The 18,911-nt window shown below is 42.7% G+C and overlaps 1 protein-coding gene across 1 annotated transcript; it reads right to left on the reverse strand.

The window, feature by feature from the left end:
- Positions 1-2,833: 2,833 nt before the first annotated feature.
- On the reverse strand, positions 2,834-11,540 carry arhgap15 (Rho GTPase activating protein 15; the record flags this gene model as incomplete). Its single annotated transcript, XM_080498084.1, has 12 exons — positions 2,834-3,030; positions 3,927-4,032; positions 4,270-4,404; positions 4,819-4,896; positions 5,022-5,120; positions 7,749-7,883; positions 8,568-8,703; positions 8,929-9,027; positions 9,161-9,250; positions 9,374-9,514; positions 11,216-11,287; positions 11,358-11,540. The coding sequence occupies 12 exons, from the start codon at positions 11,538-11,540 to the stop codon at positions 2,850-2,852; spliced, it is 1,455 nt and encodes a 484-aa protein (XP_080354210.1). The 3' UTR covers positions 2,834-2,849.
- Between the last annotated feature and the right edge of the window lie 7,371 nt (positions 11,541-18,911).

Consider the following 18,911-nt stretch of genomic DNA (forward strand, 5'->3'; position numbering starts at 1 on the left):
GCTGCAGGTGGAGAAGCTCCTGACCTCTTGCTCCAGGTGGAGACGCTGCTGATCTCTTGCTGCAGGTGGAGACGCTCCTGACCTGCTGCAGGTGGAGAAGCTCCTGACCTCTTGCTCCAGGTGGAGACGCTCCTGATCTCTTGCTGCAGGTGGAGAAGCTCCTGACCTCTTCCTGCTGCAGGTGGAGACGCTCCTAACCTCCTGCTGCAGGTGGAGAAGCTCCTGACCTTTTCCTGCTGCAAGTGGAGATGCTCCTGACCTCTTGCTCCAGGTGGAGAAGCTCCTGACCTCTTGCTGCAGGTGGAGAAGCTCCTGACCTCTTGCTCCAGGTGGAGACGCTCCTGATCTCTTGCTGCAGGTGGAGACACTCCTGACCTCTTCCTCCTGCAGGTGGAGACGCTCCTGACCTCTTCCTGCTGCAAGTGGAGACGCTCCTGACCTCTTGCTGCAGGTGGAGATGCTCCTGACCTCTTGCTGTAGGTGGAGACACTCCTGACCTCTTGCTGCAGGTGGAGAGGCTCCTGACCTCCTCCTGCTGCAGGTGGAGACGCTCCTGATCTCTTGCTGCAGGTAGAGATGCTCCTGACGTCCTGCTGCACTGCAGGGGAGATGATCATTGGGACATCACCACTTCTCCTAAAAGACCCTTACGGCAGATGACTTCAGAAGAAGCCATATCCATCTCCAATGAAACCCCCATCACTGCTCTCAATCCCTCATCCAATCTCGAACCCCCCCCCCCCCCCCCCCCATTACACACACACACACACACACACTTATATATAGGGCTTGTTGCACTACTTTTGTAAATATGTTGTTTATATTTTCTTCTCTTTTCTCTACAGTTTAGTAGTTTTACTCTTGTGCATTCATTGCCATCACTGAGGCTGCGACTCCACATTTTACTGCTGCTGACACTGTTTTAGCTTTTCTCCAGAGTGATGGTGAAGTTCTCCTCTATTCTACAACAATCTTACCCGTTTTAGACTGACAGAGCCCCCAAGTGGTGACACTTATAGTATTTTTAAAGAGCAAGTTAAATAGAGAGCACTTATTACACTAAGAAGACACTTCTTAACACACTTGTAAACAAATACAAGCAGAACCTCACTTGTCTTTTTCAAAGTTCCTCTGTTTTGGGGCTTGTTTCTTGGAAATGACAGAGTCTGAGTTTTCGTGAAACTAACACATCTTTCAAAGCATTTTAGAACTGTACCTACATAAATAAATCTGGACATATTTAATACATTCTCAACATGACTGACTGACTGGCTGGCTGACTGAATGGTTTATTTCAGATACAGTTTTAGTGCAAAAATAGAATTTTGTGCATTCAGTTTTTTATAGTACTTAAACATTCAGGTACATGTTTTTTTGTTTTTGTTTTTGTTTACAATATCTGTAGCTGAAATGGGTCCAGGCTAAAGCCATGGCTTATTTTTGCCCTTCCCTAGTGATACGAATGGGAAAAAACAAGACAAACTGTAACAGACGGTTTGTGTATATTGTGTTATTTTCAAATAGTGAATTAGGAGGAAAGTGACAGAGTTAATAGTCAAACAGTGAATTAGAAGAGAAGTGACAGAGTTTATAGTCAGATGGGTTAGATCAGGGGTACCTAACCTTTTTTGACACCATCTATTTTTTCCAGTAGCTGACCTCTTGGGTCAGGGTTAACCCTAGTCCTCTACCAGTCCAGTCTGTCATGGCCCTTGCTCTCCAGGCCTGTGTACAAGGCTGGGAAGGTGGGGTTTGTATGTGCAGGTCATGCCCATGGTTTGGCCTTGCCCCCAGCCTCTCTCAGGCTGGCTGATAAAGGCCAAGTGGATTCAGCTGTGTGGATGCTGATGAAGGCCATTGAGAACTACTGAGGCCACATTTACATGTACCCAGGGATTTGAATAAACTGATTTTTAACTGGACTCAAATTAGGGCAGTGGTCCAGTCCAGCTTCTTCCACCTCAGAAGGTAAAGGTGAAGACCATTCTGGCACAGCACCACTTTGAAACAGTAATCCATGCTTTTATTACATCCTGTAACACTTTATGTTGGAGTCAACCAGTCCTCCCTCGCTCGTCTCCAGTTAGTCCAGAATGCTGCAGCACACCTTCTACCTGGAGCAGGTAAGGGGGACATAACTCCATTCTGGCTTCTCTCCACTGGCTGCCTGTACATTTTAGAATTAATCTTAACACATTTTTTTAGTTTTTAAATCTTTGAATGGTCTGGGCCCACCCTCCCTCTCTGAGCTGCTCCACCCCTGCTTGGTGCCTCGTGTCAGATGATCAGCTGCTTCTGGAGGTACTGAGGTCCAAACCAAAGCTCAGAGGGGGCGGAGCTTGTTCTGTTATGGAATGAGCTCCGCAGCCCATCAGACAATCCTCCTCACTGTCCACTTTAAAAAGTAATCTTAAAACCCATTTTTATTCCTTGGCTTTTAACCATGTTTAAGACTCTGTGTCTGGTTTTATTGATGTCAATCTTAATGTTTTTTTTTTCTACTGTATTTCACAGTTTGAATTTGTATTTACATTTTTATTTTGTCTATTATTTTCCAGTCACAGCCGTTCAAAAGTGTTTATGAAGCTAACTTGACAAAATCATTTGATCAATGAATGATCCTCACAGAAAACTGGTTGGAGGATGAAGATTGGGAATGGTGGGGAGGAGGAGAGGGAGAGCAGGAGGAGGAGCAGGAGGAAGAGGAAAGGGAGGAGAGGAAGAGGAGCAGGAGGAGGAGAAAATCAGTGCACAGATGAGAGTGAAACAGGTTGATTGTACCAACAAGCCTTTATTTTCACATCAAAGCAGAGTTTGTTTCCATCACACCAGGGTCTGCTCTATACTCACTATGTCTTCATGCTAAAGATCTCTTGACTGTCATTGAGGATGAACTCCACAATCTGACTCTGGTACACCATGTTGACGGCCATGTTTCCTGCGTCCTGCTCTGGCCACATCAGCGTGGGGCCAAACACGATGCTGAGGCCCTGAGTAGACATCAGGTTGTTCTTGGAAAAGGCCAAGACCCTGGAACACATCAGGAGGAACACACCAGGAGTGAACACAAGGCAGAGTTTCATATGAGCTGCGTGGCAGGAACATGGTGACATGCCTCAGTCCACACTTAGTCTGTTTAGGATTAATACACTTTATTGATCGCTGATTGAGATATGTAGGAGTCACAGCCGCACATGGATATGTCAAAAGATTTCAATATTTGTAACTACAAAATTACAGAAGAAATTCAGTGTGCCTGCCTCTTCTTTGATCTCAGCATTTCCCTGGCAAGACACTGATCTCCTCTGATCTCCTTTCATCCATAAGGTGTCTCTCCCATCGGCTTTGTATGAGACCATATTTCACCGTTTGTCGTGATTTGTTTTTTCAAACAGTTTGCCGAATTGGTAATAAAAATTGGAGCAACCTCTTCCTAAATGTTGCACACGTTTTAATGTGCTTTTTGTATCCGTGGCTCGGTTGGTAGAGCGGTCGTCTCCCAATCGGAAGGTTGCAGGTTTGATCCCATCTCTGCCTGCCCACATGCCGAAGTGTCCTTGGGCAAGACAATGAAATTTGAACTGTGTGAATGCAGTGTGTGAGTGAGTGGCTGGTGGTGGTCGAGGGGCCGATGGTGCAGAATGGCCGCCTCTCCTCCGTCAGTCTGCCTCAGGGCAGCTGTAGCTACAGATGGAGTTTACCACCATCCAGTATGGAATAAATGAATAATGCAATGTAAAGCGTCTTTGAGTGTCTAGAAAAGCACTATATAAAACCAATGCATTATTATTATTATTATATTGAACGGCCACCGAGGATAGTAATCTTTGTGCCTACCATTAAGGCAGGTGGAGGTGTGTTGGAGCTCAGGTGGAGGTGTGTTGGAGCGCAGGTGGAGGTGTGTTGGAGCGCAGGTGGAGTTGTACCTGTGAAGGTGGCTGAAGAGCACCTTCATGGTGTCCTGGTTGGGTTTTGGCAACTGCTCCATCAGCTTCTTCACAGCTTGAACTTTGGGTTGAGTGTCTTTAATTTCTGTTCAAATAGCAGCAGATGCTTGATGTCGACCAAATGTTTAAAATTAAGTCCTCAAGCAGAAAATGTAAAGAGAAGTATCAGCCTTGACTCCACAGCTCCTGGTATGTGTATTCAATATTAACTAGGAATCGTAAGGATTAAAGATGGAGACCAAATCCAATCATTAATCAGCTTCAGATAAGCCCAAGCTGCATGTGTTTTCATGACCAGAACCGGTGAAGACATTGTACTCACTGACGGCCTCAACAAACTGCTGGAAGAACCTGGAGGGGAACAGTGGCTCTGGCAGCTCTCTGAAGAACATCTTCAGTGCTCCTGTGATGACATGGACATCCTCCCACTGGCTGTGGTCCAGGTCCAATTCCTCCTCTGACCACAAGACAGTCAACTCATATTTAAACCTTCTTCTAAAATCATTTAACATTCTGTGACTTTTAGATTTTCACAGCAGGTGTTGAACAGTCAGAATGACCCTAACCCATTGTAAAGTATGGCAGGTAAAAAAAAAACAAATAAATGAAACCATCATGATGACAAACTGCCCAAGTGAAGTTTTTGATATTAAAAGGACTAAGATTGTGGCTGATTTGTTTTTCTGTGGCGTTGCAGTGTTATGAGGTCCAAGGAGAAACATGTTGGTCCTTTACAGGATGACCTGCAGTGATGGCTGAAGACCTTTGTGTCTTGTGGTGTGTTTGGAATCATTTACAGCTGATTATTGAACATGTCTCATTTTATATTGAAAGAACAGTTTGCAGAAGGAAATATCACACTTAGACACACCTTGATCAACTATGAAGCGAAGTTTCTGGATTGTGGCCAGATTTCCACTGACTCGATAGATACCATCGACCTGCAGGCCTGTAAAGTATGTAAAGTCAAGAAAACACAAAACCAAGCCTGCGCTGAGTTGCTGTATAGCCGCTGTGTACTGGGAGACCCATTGCGTGTATTTGCAAATGTATCATTTGTGTTGGAGTGTGTACCTCGTTTTTCCACGGCATCCACACAGATCCGAACAAACTTTGGAACTGTGGTTCCTTCACGTTGACACAATGTCAACAGGTTGCAGCCAAACACTCTGTCTGAAAAAGACACAGTGACAACAATCACCCATGTGTCAAGGTTCAACGTTTCACATCAGTTTATAGAAGCTGTTGACAGTAACATCATTTGTAGGGCTTGTTGACTTAATGGATGTTTGTTTTTTTTGTTTTTATTTGGTTGAAGAGTTCAAATAGAAACTTAGAGGTTTCTTCTCTGCTGTAATGAATGCTGTAAATACCAAATTGATTCCAATGGTTTTTTAAAGATGTGTGATTCAAGTTCTCTAATAAAGCTTTGGTCAATCATTTGTCTCGAGGCCATGCAAACTTCTGACCTGAGTTTTGGGTGGTAACCTGACAATTAGACACAGCAAAGGCTGGAAAACTCACTGAGCTGATTAAAACCACTGCTTTCCAGCAGCTTCTCAAGGTCTGCTCTCACCATAGGAATGATTTTGTAGGAAAATATGGCAATAAATGCCAAATGATTGTTTAAAATAAAGAACACAGAAGGTGAGAAATTTTTCATTCTTCTCAGCTGATCCAGCCCTCAACACTAAAGAAAATAAATATCTTTGTCACTATGTTCTTGATTACCTAATATATGATGTTCCTGCTACCACCACTGGAGGGCCTGCTGTTTTCCTACCACTGAGGCAGTGTCCTCAGGTAGTGGAGGCCTTGCTGGACCATTCCTACCACTGAAGCAGTGTCCTCAGGTAGTGGAGGCCTTGCTGGACCTTTCCTACCACTGAAGCAGTGTCCTCAGGTAGTGGAGGAGTTGCTGGACCTTCCTACCACTGAAGCAGTGTCCTCAGGTAGTGGAGGCCTTGCTGGACCTTTCCTACCACTGAAGCAGTGTCCTCAGGTAGTGGAGGAGTTGCTGGACCTTTCCTACCACTGAGGCAGTGTTGAAGCAGAAGAGGTCTTCAGTCATGAACTCTCCCAGGAACCTGCAGTGGTTCACCTTCTGCACTACCTGTTTGCAGATCGACAATGGAGGCTGGTGCGTCGTCTCTTCTTGCTGGGATCCACAATTATCTCCGTGGTCTTCTTGATCTTCAGTATGAGATTATTATCTTGGGAGTGGGGAATGAAGCTCAGCTCCGATGATCCTCTGGGCTGTTGTCGCAACCTGAGGAGCCAGGACCTTCCTGTTCTCTGCGGTGCAGCTATAGAAGTTCACCAGGAACTGAGGAGAGAGACCAGCCACTTCAGCTTCCTCAGGAAGAAGAGCCTTTGCTGTGCCTTATTCACCAGGTGGAGGTGTTGGTTCAGGAGAGGTCATTGGTCATGTGGAATCCCAGGAATTTGATGTTGTCAACTACCTCCACCCTCTCACCATTTATGTGCAGTGGACAGGGGGTGGTCTTCCTAGTCCTCCTGATGTCCACAATGACCTCCTTGGTTTTGGTGGTGTTCAGACGCAGGTTGTTCTTTGAACTTCATCCAGTCAGGTGTTTACCTGTACCTCCTCTCTGTAGTGATGTGGTGTCATCAACAAACTTCATTGCAGTGTTTGAGGGGTGGAAGGTACAGCAGTCCTGGGTGAAGAGGGTGAACCATGTGGCACACCAGTGTTCAGGATGATGGAGGAGGATGTATGCCTTCCTAACCTGATGTTCTGTGGCCTGCAGGTTTGAAAGTCCATAATCCATGTGCAGAGTGAGGTGGAGAGTCCAAGACCCCTCAGTTTGTGGACCAGTTTATGGGGGATTATTGTGTTGAAGGTGGAGCTTAAGTCTATGAAGAGCATCTGGGCGGATGTATTAGGTTGTTCCAGGTGATCAGGGCTGTGTGGAGAACAGCAGAGACTGCATTATGCCAGCAGCTTCCGTGTTCTTTTCCCGTGTTGTTCACAACCCCGATTACATTTGAACCTACTCTCTGTGGTGGAACCATGCAATAGAGTTGGGTCTGGTTGTGCTTTGTCTTACCTTACCATGCCGTACCATACTGTGCTCCACTGTACCATGCCGTGCTGTACTGTGCTGGACTGTACCGTACTCTGCTGCACTGTTCCATACTGTGCTGCACTGTACCGTACCATACCATGCTGTACTGTACTGTACCATACTGTGCTGTACTGTGATGTACTGTACTGTACCGTACCATGCTGTACTGCACTGTAATGTGCTGTACCATGCTGTGCTATACTATACCATGTTGCATAATGATGAAGTGGAAGGAAAATGATACATGGTTTTCAGATTTCTTTAAAAATAAAAAAATGCCCCTGAAAATGTTTCCTCCCCCCTTTACTGTTGGGGTGGGATGTGGTCCCTGAAGGTTGGATCCCGGTCATCCAGGGGTGGGGACATGCATTGTGTAGGGGCACCTGGGGCCAGCCTGGACACTGGTCTCACCGAAGGGGGGGTGAAGTCCTCCCTCCCCCAGTTTCACTCTTGAGATGTTCAAAACTGGCAGACACAAACACCATCAGACCTGTAGCTACTAAACTACAAAATAGTGAATCATCGGGGAGGAAGATCTTTGCACGCCACACTTTAAAAAAAATGTTAAAGGTAAAAACATCTGAAAACCATGAATCATCTTCACCTCGTGTTATTGGTCTATCATATACAATTCCAATAGAATATATTTACAGTAAAAACATGTGGAAGTAGTATACAGTAGTGTCTCTAATTGTGAAAATCAGATACACACCTTTGATTAACCCTTTCTCCTGTAATGTTTTCATGGATGGACGTCTGGTGATGAACTTCTTAAGCCGGCTCTTCACTCTGTTCTTGTCATTGCTATCAGATGTGCTGTTTTTCAGCTTAGCACCGCTGAACATGTCTACAAAAAGGTCAAACATAGAGGAACAACAAAATAAACACTCATTATTGACTCTCAAGTGTCAGCAGTGTCCACCAGCTGATGTGATAATCAGAAGCACACCCCATATTCGTTGGACTATTGATGGCTTGATTAAATTGGCAATTTATTTGAAACAGAGTCCATTACTATAGGAAATAAATGTCAAAGAAACATCTCTTCAAACATTGACTTGTGTGGATTCTCACCATTTGATTCAGTGATCAGAAGTTTTACACAGTGACCAGACTCAGTTGATCTGCTGATGTGTGATTTTAAATATTGTAAACTATTTTATATTTGGATAGACTGACAACCTGTCCAGGTTGTATCCTGCCCTAACCCAAAGTGAGCTGGGATTGTTTCCAGTACCCTGCAACCCTTAACATGAGAGAAGTGATGGATAGATGAATCGATTATAAATTGGTTTTGTCCGTTTTGCCTATATAAAATGATTGGTGCACTGAGGCATGGAAATAATAGCTCTGGATATTCTTGTAGTTGTTCCATAATTGTAATTCTGGGCAGTCGCCTGATTTTAATGGGAGCAGGTAGCCTTGAGTTGTCAGAACACATTTCACAAGTCTTAGAGAATGATAGAGTAGTTTGTTGAAATGTTTCATTGGGTAATCCTATACTTGGACCTCTTTCTCTTTCGGAACTCACTGATAGAGCGTCGGTGGATTGGGAGACGTGGTTTGGTACTGGGAGAAGCAGAAGCAAATCCGGGTAGTGAACTGTGTCTGGGTGAAAGATCCGTGCTGTTTGACCTCCGCAATGAAAATTCACTGCATTCTTCAGTCTGAAAAGAAAAGTTACAACCAATCATATGAATGCTTATATTACAACCTCTGCCTTCAGTTTATTGTACTTTTGCTTGTGTGTCTATAAATTCAGTCTTCCCATTCAAATTATTTTGGATCCAGTTCAATACCGTTTAATATTATGATTTCTTAATAGCTGACGAAGACCTTCAGACAAGCACTGACAAGGCCTGAAGGTCCATTGGGAAGCGATAGGATCTTACTGAGGCTTTGGCCACTGTTCTGATGGCCTGGTACCATCTGCTGGCTGTGCAGTGAGAATCAGCCTGAACCAGGTACTGACTGCCTGTGTTTGTCGTGATCTGAAAGAGTCACAGTCACATGTTACAGATGAGGAGGAGCTCAATCTCCTTTTTTTTTTTTAAACCCACATTTAGTTAATTAAGATCAGTTGAAGGCATTATGATTTATTGTATAAAGGTTAAGGTGTCTTACCTGGAAAACATTTTTCTTGCTGGATTTCTCTGTTGTCCACTCCATCAAGGCCCCGTACAACTCCAACACATCTGTCCGACTGCTTGTTTTCTGAAAACGCAGTAATGGACACAAGGTCCCATGATGTTCCCAGGAAGTCTTAATACATGATGAAACTGCATTTAGCCAAAGATACACATCATTAAAATGAAGAGGAGTTCAAGGACTTCATACCAGACTGTGTTCTGGTTTGTCTTTGCAAAACACCAGTTGGTGTGAAGTCAGCACAGTCCACATGGAAGTCCAATTCTTCTTCTGCTTCTTACCACTCTCTGAGATCTTAGCCACATTCATTTGTTCACCTTTCAGATTTAGCTGAAAACAAAGTGAAATGCATGCATCAGATACTTTTCAGATGCTGTGATTGCTCCTTTGAATAAAATATTGCTTTTAAATTAATCACAACAGCCCCCAAAAGCACTGATTACCCCTTGAACTGTTCTCATACCAAAATGTGAGGGGGAAAGGAAAATAAAATAAGCCTAACTGTCAACGTAGGGACTGTCAGCCTCCCCAACTGGACTGAGTCTTCACTTTACCATATGATGGGTCTCATTACGGAAACAAGGTGTGTTTGAATAATTTTGGTGTCAGAATTAAAGATCACTTGTTCAGAAGTGTAAGAATCAGTATGTTACTTGGGCAGAGTCCACTATTGGAGATCGAGTCATTAGTGGCTCTCCCCCCTCCTCTGGAACTCCCTATGACCTCTCTTCTTTGGAACTCCCTACCATCCACTCTTCTGGAACTCCCTACCACCCCCTATTCTGGAACTCCCTACCCCCCCTCCTTTTCTGGAATGCTCTACCTACTGGCCCTGGTTTGGTTCTCTAATCGTGGTCTGGTTCTTTGGTTTTGGTCTGGTCCAGTTCTGGTCTGGTTGTCGAGTTCTAGTCTGGCTTTTTGATTCTGGTCATGTTCTAGTCTGGTTTTGTAGTTCTGGTCTTGTTCTCTGGTTCTGGTCTGGTTTTCTGGTTCTGGTCGGATTTGGGTCTAGTTCTGGTCAAGTGGCCCAGTTCTGGTCTGGTTCTCTATTTCTGGTCTGATTCTCTGGTTTTCTAGTTCTGGTCTGGTTCTGGTCTAGTTCTGGTTAAGCGGCCTGGCTCTGGTCTTGAAAATGGTTTTGACAATAAATCTGCAACCAAATGTCTTTATCTTCTCCTTTAGTCGTTGTAGGTTGATAAAAACCACTATTAAACAAACATCACTGGGTCTGTGTTTAAAGGGGGCCAGTGTGTTTTTAAAGGGTGCAGGTCTGTGCTTAAAGAGTGAATGTGTATGTTTAAAGGGGGAAGGTGTGTGTCGGCCCACACAACAGCTTTCAATCATTTCTTTATCTCATTGATAAAACTGTTTTTTGTTTGTATTTCAAAAAGTATTTAAAGTGGTATTTAAAGAGGGTATGATAAGTTAAAGAAGACATTATTTCATTTGAATATAATTTAGGAGTACATTGGGTAAAACATTTCAACTATTTGATTTACAAAAATCTTCACAAAGGGTTATGCTTAAATATTTAAAATCTAGTATTTGAATTATGTCTTCAAGAAGGCATGTCAGTGACAAAGCTATTTAATTTAGAAGTTATAAAAAGATTCCAGAATTAATTTGAGTATGTTATGGTATAATATATATATTTCATTTTGAAAGACACTGTCCTGAGTTCATTGTTTGTTGCTCTAAATAAATACCTTTTTAAGGAATCATTGCATTTACAAGTTCAGATGTTGTGTCCTTATTGGGTTAAGTGTACATTTAAAGTGACCCCGAACTCAGGCCCCATGTCATTGTACTGACAACTTCCGGTCAGTTAATGTAGCAATGTGAGACTGCGGTTACAACAGTTAATGAGTACGACTGTGCATTTAAAATAGATCTCACAATCTATAACAATGACTTAAAGTAGAAAAGTGAAAGGAAGTGGTTTAGCTTCAAGTGCTAAAGACAGAGGATGAGTGTTTCTTTTAATCAGAGTTGAGACATTGTAGCTGGTTTTATATTGTCATTTGTTCTCACCATTGGATCAAACAATGCAGCTTGTGGTTCAACAGGGTTGTGTTGAGACTGATTTCTACGATGTCTCCAGGCCTGAAAAACATCAACTGAATGAAAATAGAGCTGTGGGTGTAAGGGATGGCTGCTCTCAGTGTGCACCTACCGGTTTCTGAAGAAGGTCTGAGTCCTGCAGTACCAGAGACTTGGACTGACTCAGGCGGTCTGCAGAGTTTTGAGGGGTCTTGATGCGCAGCTGCACCACTGCATGAGTCAGGGCACTCTGGTGATCTGTGGGGCTGAGAACAGACCACTCATTGATCAACTTCATCAACTTTGGATTTTGCATCCCATCAAATATTTGCATTAGAAAACTACCCCAAAACAAAGTATTTGGCCCGTTTTTGCCATTTCAGCCAGTGGATTGTATGTGTGAGATCTCACTGCAGAAAGGATGGAATCCTACCACCTGTTAGCTGGATCTTTCCATCAAGCAGGGATCAATAGATGTAGAGAGCTGAGCTCCAGAATACACGAAACCACATGCTGTCAATAGGGTCTTAGTTTTAGCCTGATGCATTGTTGGGTTTTAAACCATAATAATCTGACATGCAGACCATCAAATGGATTGAAGATATTTGATATCATCTGCTGTGACATTTTCCGATAATAGCAAGACCCGGGGTCCACAATGCAGAGTACTAAGCACGAAATGACCGCAGCCAGCTATGATGAGCTGCCAAAGGTAATCATTTGTAGCATATGGCATCGCTGGAGTGTGAGCCCTAGAACTCTTTAGCATGTAGTATATAGCATATGGCATCGCTGGAGTGTTGGCCATAGAACTCTTTATCATGTAGCATATAACATGCAGCATCGCTGGAGTGTGAGCCCTAAAACTCTTTAGCATGTATTGTATAGCATGTTCCATCACTGGAGTGTGAGAAATAAAAATTCTTTAGCATGTCACATAAATCATGGAGGCTCGCTGGAGTGTGCACCCAAAAACTATTTAATATGTAGGATCATTGATGTGTGAGCCATAAAACTCTTTAGCATATAGCGTATAGCATGTGGCATTGATGTAGTGTGAGCCATAAAACGCTTTAGCATATAGCATATAGCATGTAGCATTGATGTAGTGTGAGACATAAAACTCTTTAGGAGGTAGCATATAGCATGTAGCCTGGCTCATAGTTACATGCTGAGCAGTTAATCTACTGAGCGACAGCAGGTTGCTGGCAATGACACTGCATGGTGTTGTAGCTATATATTATTGAAGTTGCATGGTGATGAAGTTGCATGTTATTGAAGCTGTTGGTGATGAAGTTGCTGGTAAATAAGTTGCAGGTAATGGAGTTGCAGTTGTTGAAGTTGCATGGCGATGAAGTTGCATGATGATGAAGCTGCATGTTGATGACGTTAAATGGTGATGAAGTTGCTGGTGATGACGTTGCTGGTGTTGAAGCTGCGGGTGTTGAAGTTGCTGGTGATGAAGTTGCTGGTAATGACGCTGCATGGTGTACTGGCTGCTTGTTGATGACGTTAAATGGTGATGAAGTTGCTGGTGTTGAAGGTGCTGGTGATGAAGTTGCTGGTGATGAAGTTGCTGGTAATGACGCTGCATGGTGTACTGGCTGCTTGTTGATGACGTTAAATGGTGATGAAGTTGCTGGTGTTGAAGGTGCTGGTGATGAAGTTGCTGGTGATGAGGCTGCATCGTGTAGTGGCTGCAAGTTGATGATATTAAATGGTGATGAAGCTGCTGGTATTGAAGTTGCAGGTGATGAAGCTGCTGGTAATTAAGTTGCAGGTAATGGAGTTACTGTTGTTGAGGTTGCTGGTGTTGAAGTTGCATGGTTGATGACGTTAAATGGTGATGAAGTTGCTGGTGTTGAAGGTGCTGGTGATGAAGTTGCTGGTGATGAAGTTGCTGGTAATGACGCTGCATGGTGTACTGGCTGCTTGTTGATGATGTTAAATGGTGATGAAGTTGCTGGTGTTGAAGGTGCTGGTGATGAAGTTGCTGGTGATGAGGCTGCATCGTGTAGTGGCTGCAAGTTGATGATATTAAATGGTGATGAAGCTGCTGGTATTGAAGTTGCAGGTGATGAAGCTGCTGGTAATTAAGTTGCAGGTAATGGAGTTACTGTTGTTGAGGTTGCTGGTGTTGAAGTTGCATGATGATGAAGCTGCATGGTGATGAAGTTGTTGGTGATGAGGCTGCTGGTGATGAAGTGACTAGTGATGAAGTGGCAGGTGACGAAGTTGCTGGTGTTAAAGCTGCACTGTGATGCAGTTGCTGGTGTAGAAGTTGTTGGTGATAAGGTTACATGGTGTTGAATTTGCTGGTGATGGCATTGCCGGTGATAGAGTTGCTGACGATCAAGTTGCTGGATTTTTATGAACTACATCTCTCCTCTTGACATTTTGTCAGAACATAATTTACAGTCATGTCTGACTTTAGTTCTCATTAATATTGAAGGATCTCCAAACCGCGGCATTGCTCCTCCTCTGTTGCTCCTCCTCCATTGCATACGTAAGCATGACATCACATAATTCTCATTCTCATTTCTTTTTGATTATGAGTACATGCAGTGTCGGACCTGATACTGGCATTGGTATGGAGCATGGCTCATTCGTAACATGTTTGAGGGCACAGACAGAGCAGCCTGAACCCAGCTGGTGTGAGCCTCCTGTTTCTGTCAGCTTTGCTTCCTGCTGAACTTCCTGTTTTCAGTTCTGATTGCTTCACTTGACTTTCACAATATGTGACTGAGGCTGAGGAAACCTTGAAAAAAGAAATCTCCAAGATATTGTCAAAAATGTTTGGAAAATACATACGCTCATGGCTGAATCACTTGTCATGTTGTTGAGTAAGAAACTGGAAATGCAGCATTGCAGTTTGTTTAAAAACCCCACTTTTTTACGTAACTTGCTCATGTGAAGTGAGACCTGAAATGTTGAGTGCAAAAAAGCAAAACATCCAGAAAGTGAAAACTTACCTCAAATATTGATGACATCACAGAAAAACAAGAACTGTTTTGTGGAAGAGAATATTATGTATTAAATGTCAATATAAAATAATCAGAAGTGATGTAATTTTTAATTTTTTTAGCTTTGCACATTCTAGATTTAGTTTGACGTGCACACAGCTGTTAATAATATCATGCAGGACTTTCCTGATAAAAGTTGACTTGTGGTGAATAGATTGAGGCTTCATGGTGCTTCCTCTGGTTCAGAGAGACACAATGAAGCTCATTTTAAAGTGGGGTTTGAAGCAGGTCCCAGGAAGAGACAGTTGACAGAAGTGAAGAGTGAAGCTCAAGAGCAGCAGCCATGTGAGAAGCATTGCTGAGCGGCTGGTCTGTGGGCTCTGTGCTGTTCCCTCATCAAACCTCAAACATCACTGCAGAGGCTCTCATGACCGTTCAGCTTCAACTTGAAAACCAGACAGACACCAAGTTGCTGGAAATGCATCACCATCGTGTGAAAAGCTAATAAAGCAAGGAGCCCTTGTGAAGCACTTGGTGTTCCTCAGTCACTCAGCAGAGGAATGAAGCAGACATATCAGGTCAGAGTTTAAAATGAGCCTACCTGGAAGCTGCCATCTCTGGGTCACAAGAGTCTGTGAGAGGAAGCAGCAGGCACCACGTGCTTTGTCTCATTTCCTGACTTAACCAAAGAAAGCTTACTCAGTGCCTCTGCCTCCACCCTGCCCATGGCTTTCTGAAAACACAGTCTTTGACACATTTACACCCTCACTTTGTCATGTCCAGGGGCAGAAGGGACTGAGCCCCACCTGCTGGCACCAGAAAGGACTGCATGCAACATATGTTACTGTAATAGTTCTTTGAGAATATCTAATAAAATTGTGTCACCTTACAAATATCTGAGCATTCACTTGGACAATAAACTGGACCAGTCCACCAACACAGAGGCCCTCTACAAGAAGGACACAAGTCGACTACTTCCATCAGAGATCCAGGTCCTTCAATGCCTACAGCAAGATGCTCAAGATCCTCTATCAGTCTTCTTGGCTGTGGTGTGCTGGGGTGCAGCCATCAAGGTGAAGGACATCCACAGACTAAATTAAATGATCAAAAAGGCCGGGTCACTTGAGGAAAAAATGTTGGTAAAGTTCCTGACAGTCATGAACAATGTCTCCAAACCACTGCATGAAACACTAGACAACCTGAAGAGCAGCTCGAGCCTGCTGTCTAAAGTCTGGTTCACATGGCAGGATTATAAAATTGTCGGCAGATTTCCCAAACCTAAGAGAAAACACAAATGGCAATATACAACATCTGCATAACATTCATATTTGGGATATGGGTTTTAGATTAGTTAAAGTTGTTCAAGGCATATTATTACATTGGTAACGTAACATGATCTGCATTGAGCCATCCTGAGTTTCCCTGAACGCTCCGCTGAGCGGGACCCTTTAAATGTTGTCACGGCAAGGAATTGTGGAGCAGCATGATCCCATCTCCTTTGGTAAAGGATGCATCAGTGTTTTCTAGGCTAAATGATGTTCTAAAGGCAGCATTGAGACTCCTTTCCTAAGCTTATTGAGAATTCCAATGTTACTTATCATTGCCGCCACTTAAACACTTCAGGGCTTAGGAAAAAATAGATAGGACAAGAGATGGGAGGAACTATTCGGATGTATCCAATGTCTATGGTGAGCCACGCATGGCAGGTTCTTCCTGTCTACAGACTTCCTGCAAGATAACTCCCACCTGGAGCCAAGAGCTCCCTCTCGGTACATTCATAAATCTCAAGATATTACAGTTCTTTAGTTAAGAGATGCTGATTCTGGTTTTAAGGCAAGGCAAATATATTTATAGAGCACCATTCAAACACAGTACTTTAGAAATACTGAAAAGCTCTACAAAGAAATGAAAAATTAAATTAATGAAAGAAGTGCAATAGAGCTTTAATATGAATTCAAGAAATGCATTAAAAACAATATTGAAGAATCTTGATCTCCAGATCAAGGTAATATAATTTAGTTCTTTCGTTAAGAAACAGTGACACTGGTTTTATTGTATTTATAGTTTTGTTTGGCACAATTCCCCAAGTTTCAACCTCCTCCACATTCTTGTTTAATTGTTTTGATATTTAATAAACCCTTTTTTTGTCACACCTGTTCTAACTCATCTAATTATTTAGTCGTTTGTCTCCTTTTCAATTTTCCACCGAAGGAGACTTTAGAGAAGGAGGGCCTTGTTCAGAAACAATTTTACCTGAGCTATTGGATAGTCAAAATTGCGTCACTGGTGGAGGCAGAAGTAAACATGAGATGAGTGAGGTGAGTGCTTCTACTGCACGTGTCTGTGACAGGGTGGCAACAGGAAGTCAGATGTGAAAGGGTGGTGAAAGGAAATCAGCAGGAAGAGGGGCGGAGTCTATAAAAAGGAGTGGCCAGCTCACCTGAGCCATTCTTCCTGCACTGAGACACCTGAGTGGCAGCAGCTGAGGCCAGCAATTGTTTGCTGTCTTCATTGGTGAGTTCACTTACAAAACATTTTGCAATAGTTCAAAGCATGGTTTTAAATGTATTATCTAAAGTATTTCAGCTCAGCTTTAGATTTGATATTTAAAATGTATAATATGTTAGACTTTTGATTCAAATCCCAAACACCTGCATGTCTCCAAATGGAGGAAGGACAGTTTCAGTCTGGCAAGGTATATTTTTGATACATTGCTTTACATGGTGTTTGTCAAATGTTCTTTATGCAAAGTTTTATTTTGTATATTCATGTGCTCCTCTTTTAGTTTACAAGTAAAGACTATTAGAGTAGCCAATTGCTGTTTTTCCCAAACTCCTAATTGATTGAGATGGGCCATTTTATTTGTTTTGTTTACATCACCCCCCTTAAGTAAGACAGAAGTCAAGTGGAAATCCTGTGGGTGTTTTTGGTCACTGTTGATTGTGAATAGGATAACTTCAGTGTTTTACTTGATGTGTAAAGTGGTGTTATAGTCATTATTGCTTAGGTTTATGAAGACCACATATATTTGGTATAGCGCTTTGCACCCTGAGTAGTGTAGCCCCACATTAGTTATTCCCTTTAATTGTTCCTCTATGTACTAGTCAATTAATTAATTGCACTCATTGCCTGATGCATTTTATCTCATTTTTTATTAAACCATTGCAATTAGCTTATTGGAGGCAAGTTGTTCTCAGTCTTTTAATAAAATGTATTATTCTACAGCAGTCTCTAGTTCCTGTTTATTCTGGGTTTCATGTGTTTAGTATTACCAGGTCACGTGTATCTCAATGGTAACACATTGATATAAAAATGTTTGTCCCATGTCTGCTCTCCAGGTGTCGTCAACCTATTGGCCAACAGTTTGGAGCCAGGTGAATCCCATTGAACAAAAAATGGTCCTAAAGACACCATCTCTATACGTCCTCAGAGGGGCCACAATTAACTTTATCTTTGGATGTCAATGGAAACATGCTTTAAAAGAATGAGGACAGATCAGTCTATCACAGAACACACACATGGACTTGCACATGAATTGCCAATTAAAAAGTGTGTTTTTGGAATGTAGGAGGAATCCAGAGTACCCAGATTAAACCCATGCACACACAAGCAAAGCCCTCAAACACCTCAACGGGATTTGAACTTGCATAGTTAAAGTTGTATTCACAAGATGAAAGATTATCAAAGTGGCAAGTTTCTCTGTCGAGACTTAAAAGTTCAATGCCTTGCAACCAAAGCAAAAAATGGTTAGAACTCTGACATTGTGCAGTCTTGCATTAAACTTCACATGCTGTCCCCTCTTGCCTGTCATGATGATGAGCTTCCCTCATTTTAATGACAAATCAATAATTATACAAGTAGTTGAACTTAACAGCTTGTGAGGAGTCTCTTTCAACTGATTCTGGATGTCTTAAATGTACATATTTCTGTATCATTTCTCAACCAGTTCTAGCTGTCAAATTGATGTCCAGATTACACCTGGACAGACGTGTCTTGATGTCTATGGACATTGCGTGCTCAGTGGGGTGTTTATCCTGGACCTGGAGGCTAAATGGTTTGGATCCAGGTGAGTGTTTCTACTGGATGTGCATTTCAGTGGTGAAAGTATGTTTAAATATTTTTTCTGCTCTTCCTCAGACTCAAATTGCTGACAATTAGGCCGATGCCACCTGGAGATCAGTGTTCCGGACGACGACCTTAAACACTTTAAATTCCGGTGCGTGTTTCTACTGGATGTGTATTTCAATGACAATACGTTGACTAAACATTTTTTTCTGTTTTCCAGGTGACATCAGCCTAAAGGCCAATGCTATGCAACCAGTGGTTGTGTAGCATAACAAGAGTTTTTATACTGGATGTGAAGGCCAGGTGAGTGTTTCTCCTGGATGTGTATTTAAATGGTAATTGAATGTTTAAAATGTATTTACTTCTCCTCCAATGCATGCACGACACCCAACGCAAGGAGTTAGTACAGCCAAGGCATTGGCTGCTATAGTGAGTTCCAAACTGACCTTTTTGACTGACTTTTCGACGCTGAACTTTTACTTCCTGGTTACCATGGAGGCATGCAGCGCCATGTCTGAAATCGGCACTGATTCTGGTGTGTCCGCTGCTGACAACAGTGATGGTATTGGAATAAATGATGAGACAAAAAATGGGGGATTCAACTGACTAGGGTTTTCCGGCTAAAGGTGAAGGCCTCAAAATTTAAGAAAGCCTAAACT

This window comes from Blennius ocellaris (genome assembly GCF_963422515.1).
Source record: "Blennius ocellaris genome assembly, chromosome: 6".
Taxonomy (NCBI): domain Eukaryota; kingdom Metazoa; phylum Chordata; class Actinopteri; order Blenniiformes; family Blenniidae; genus Blennius; species Blennius ocellaris.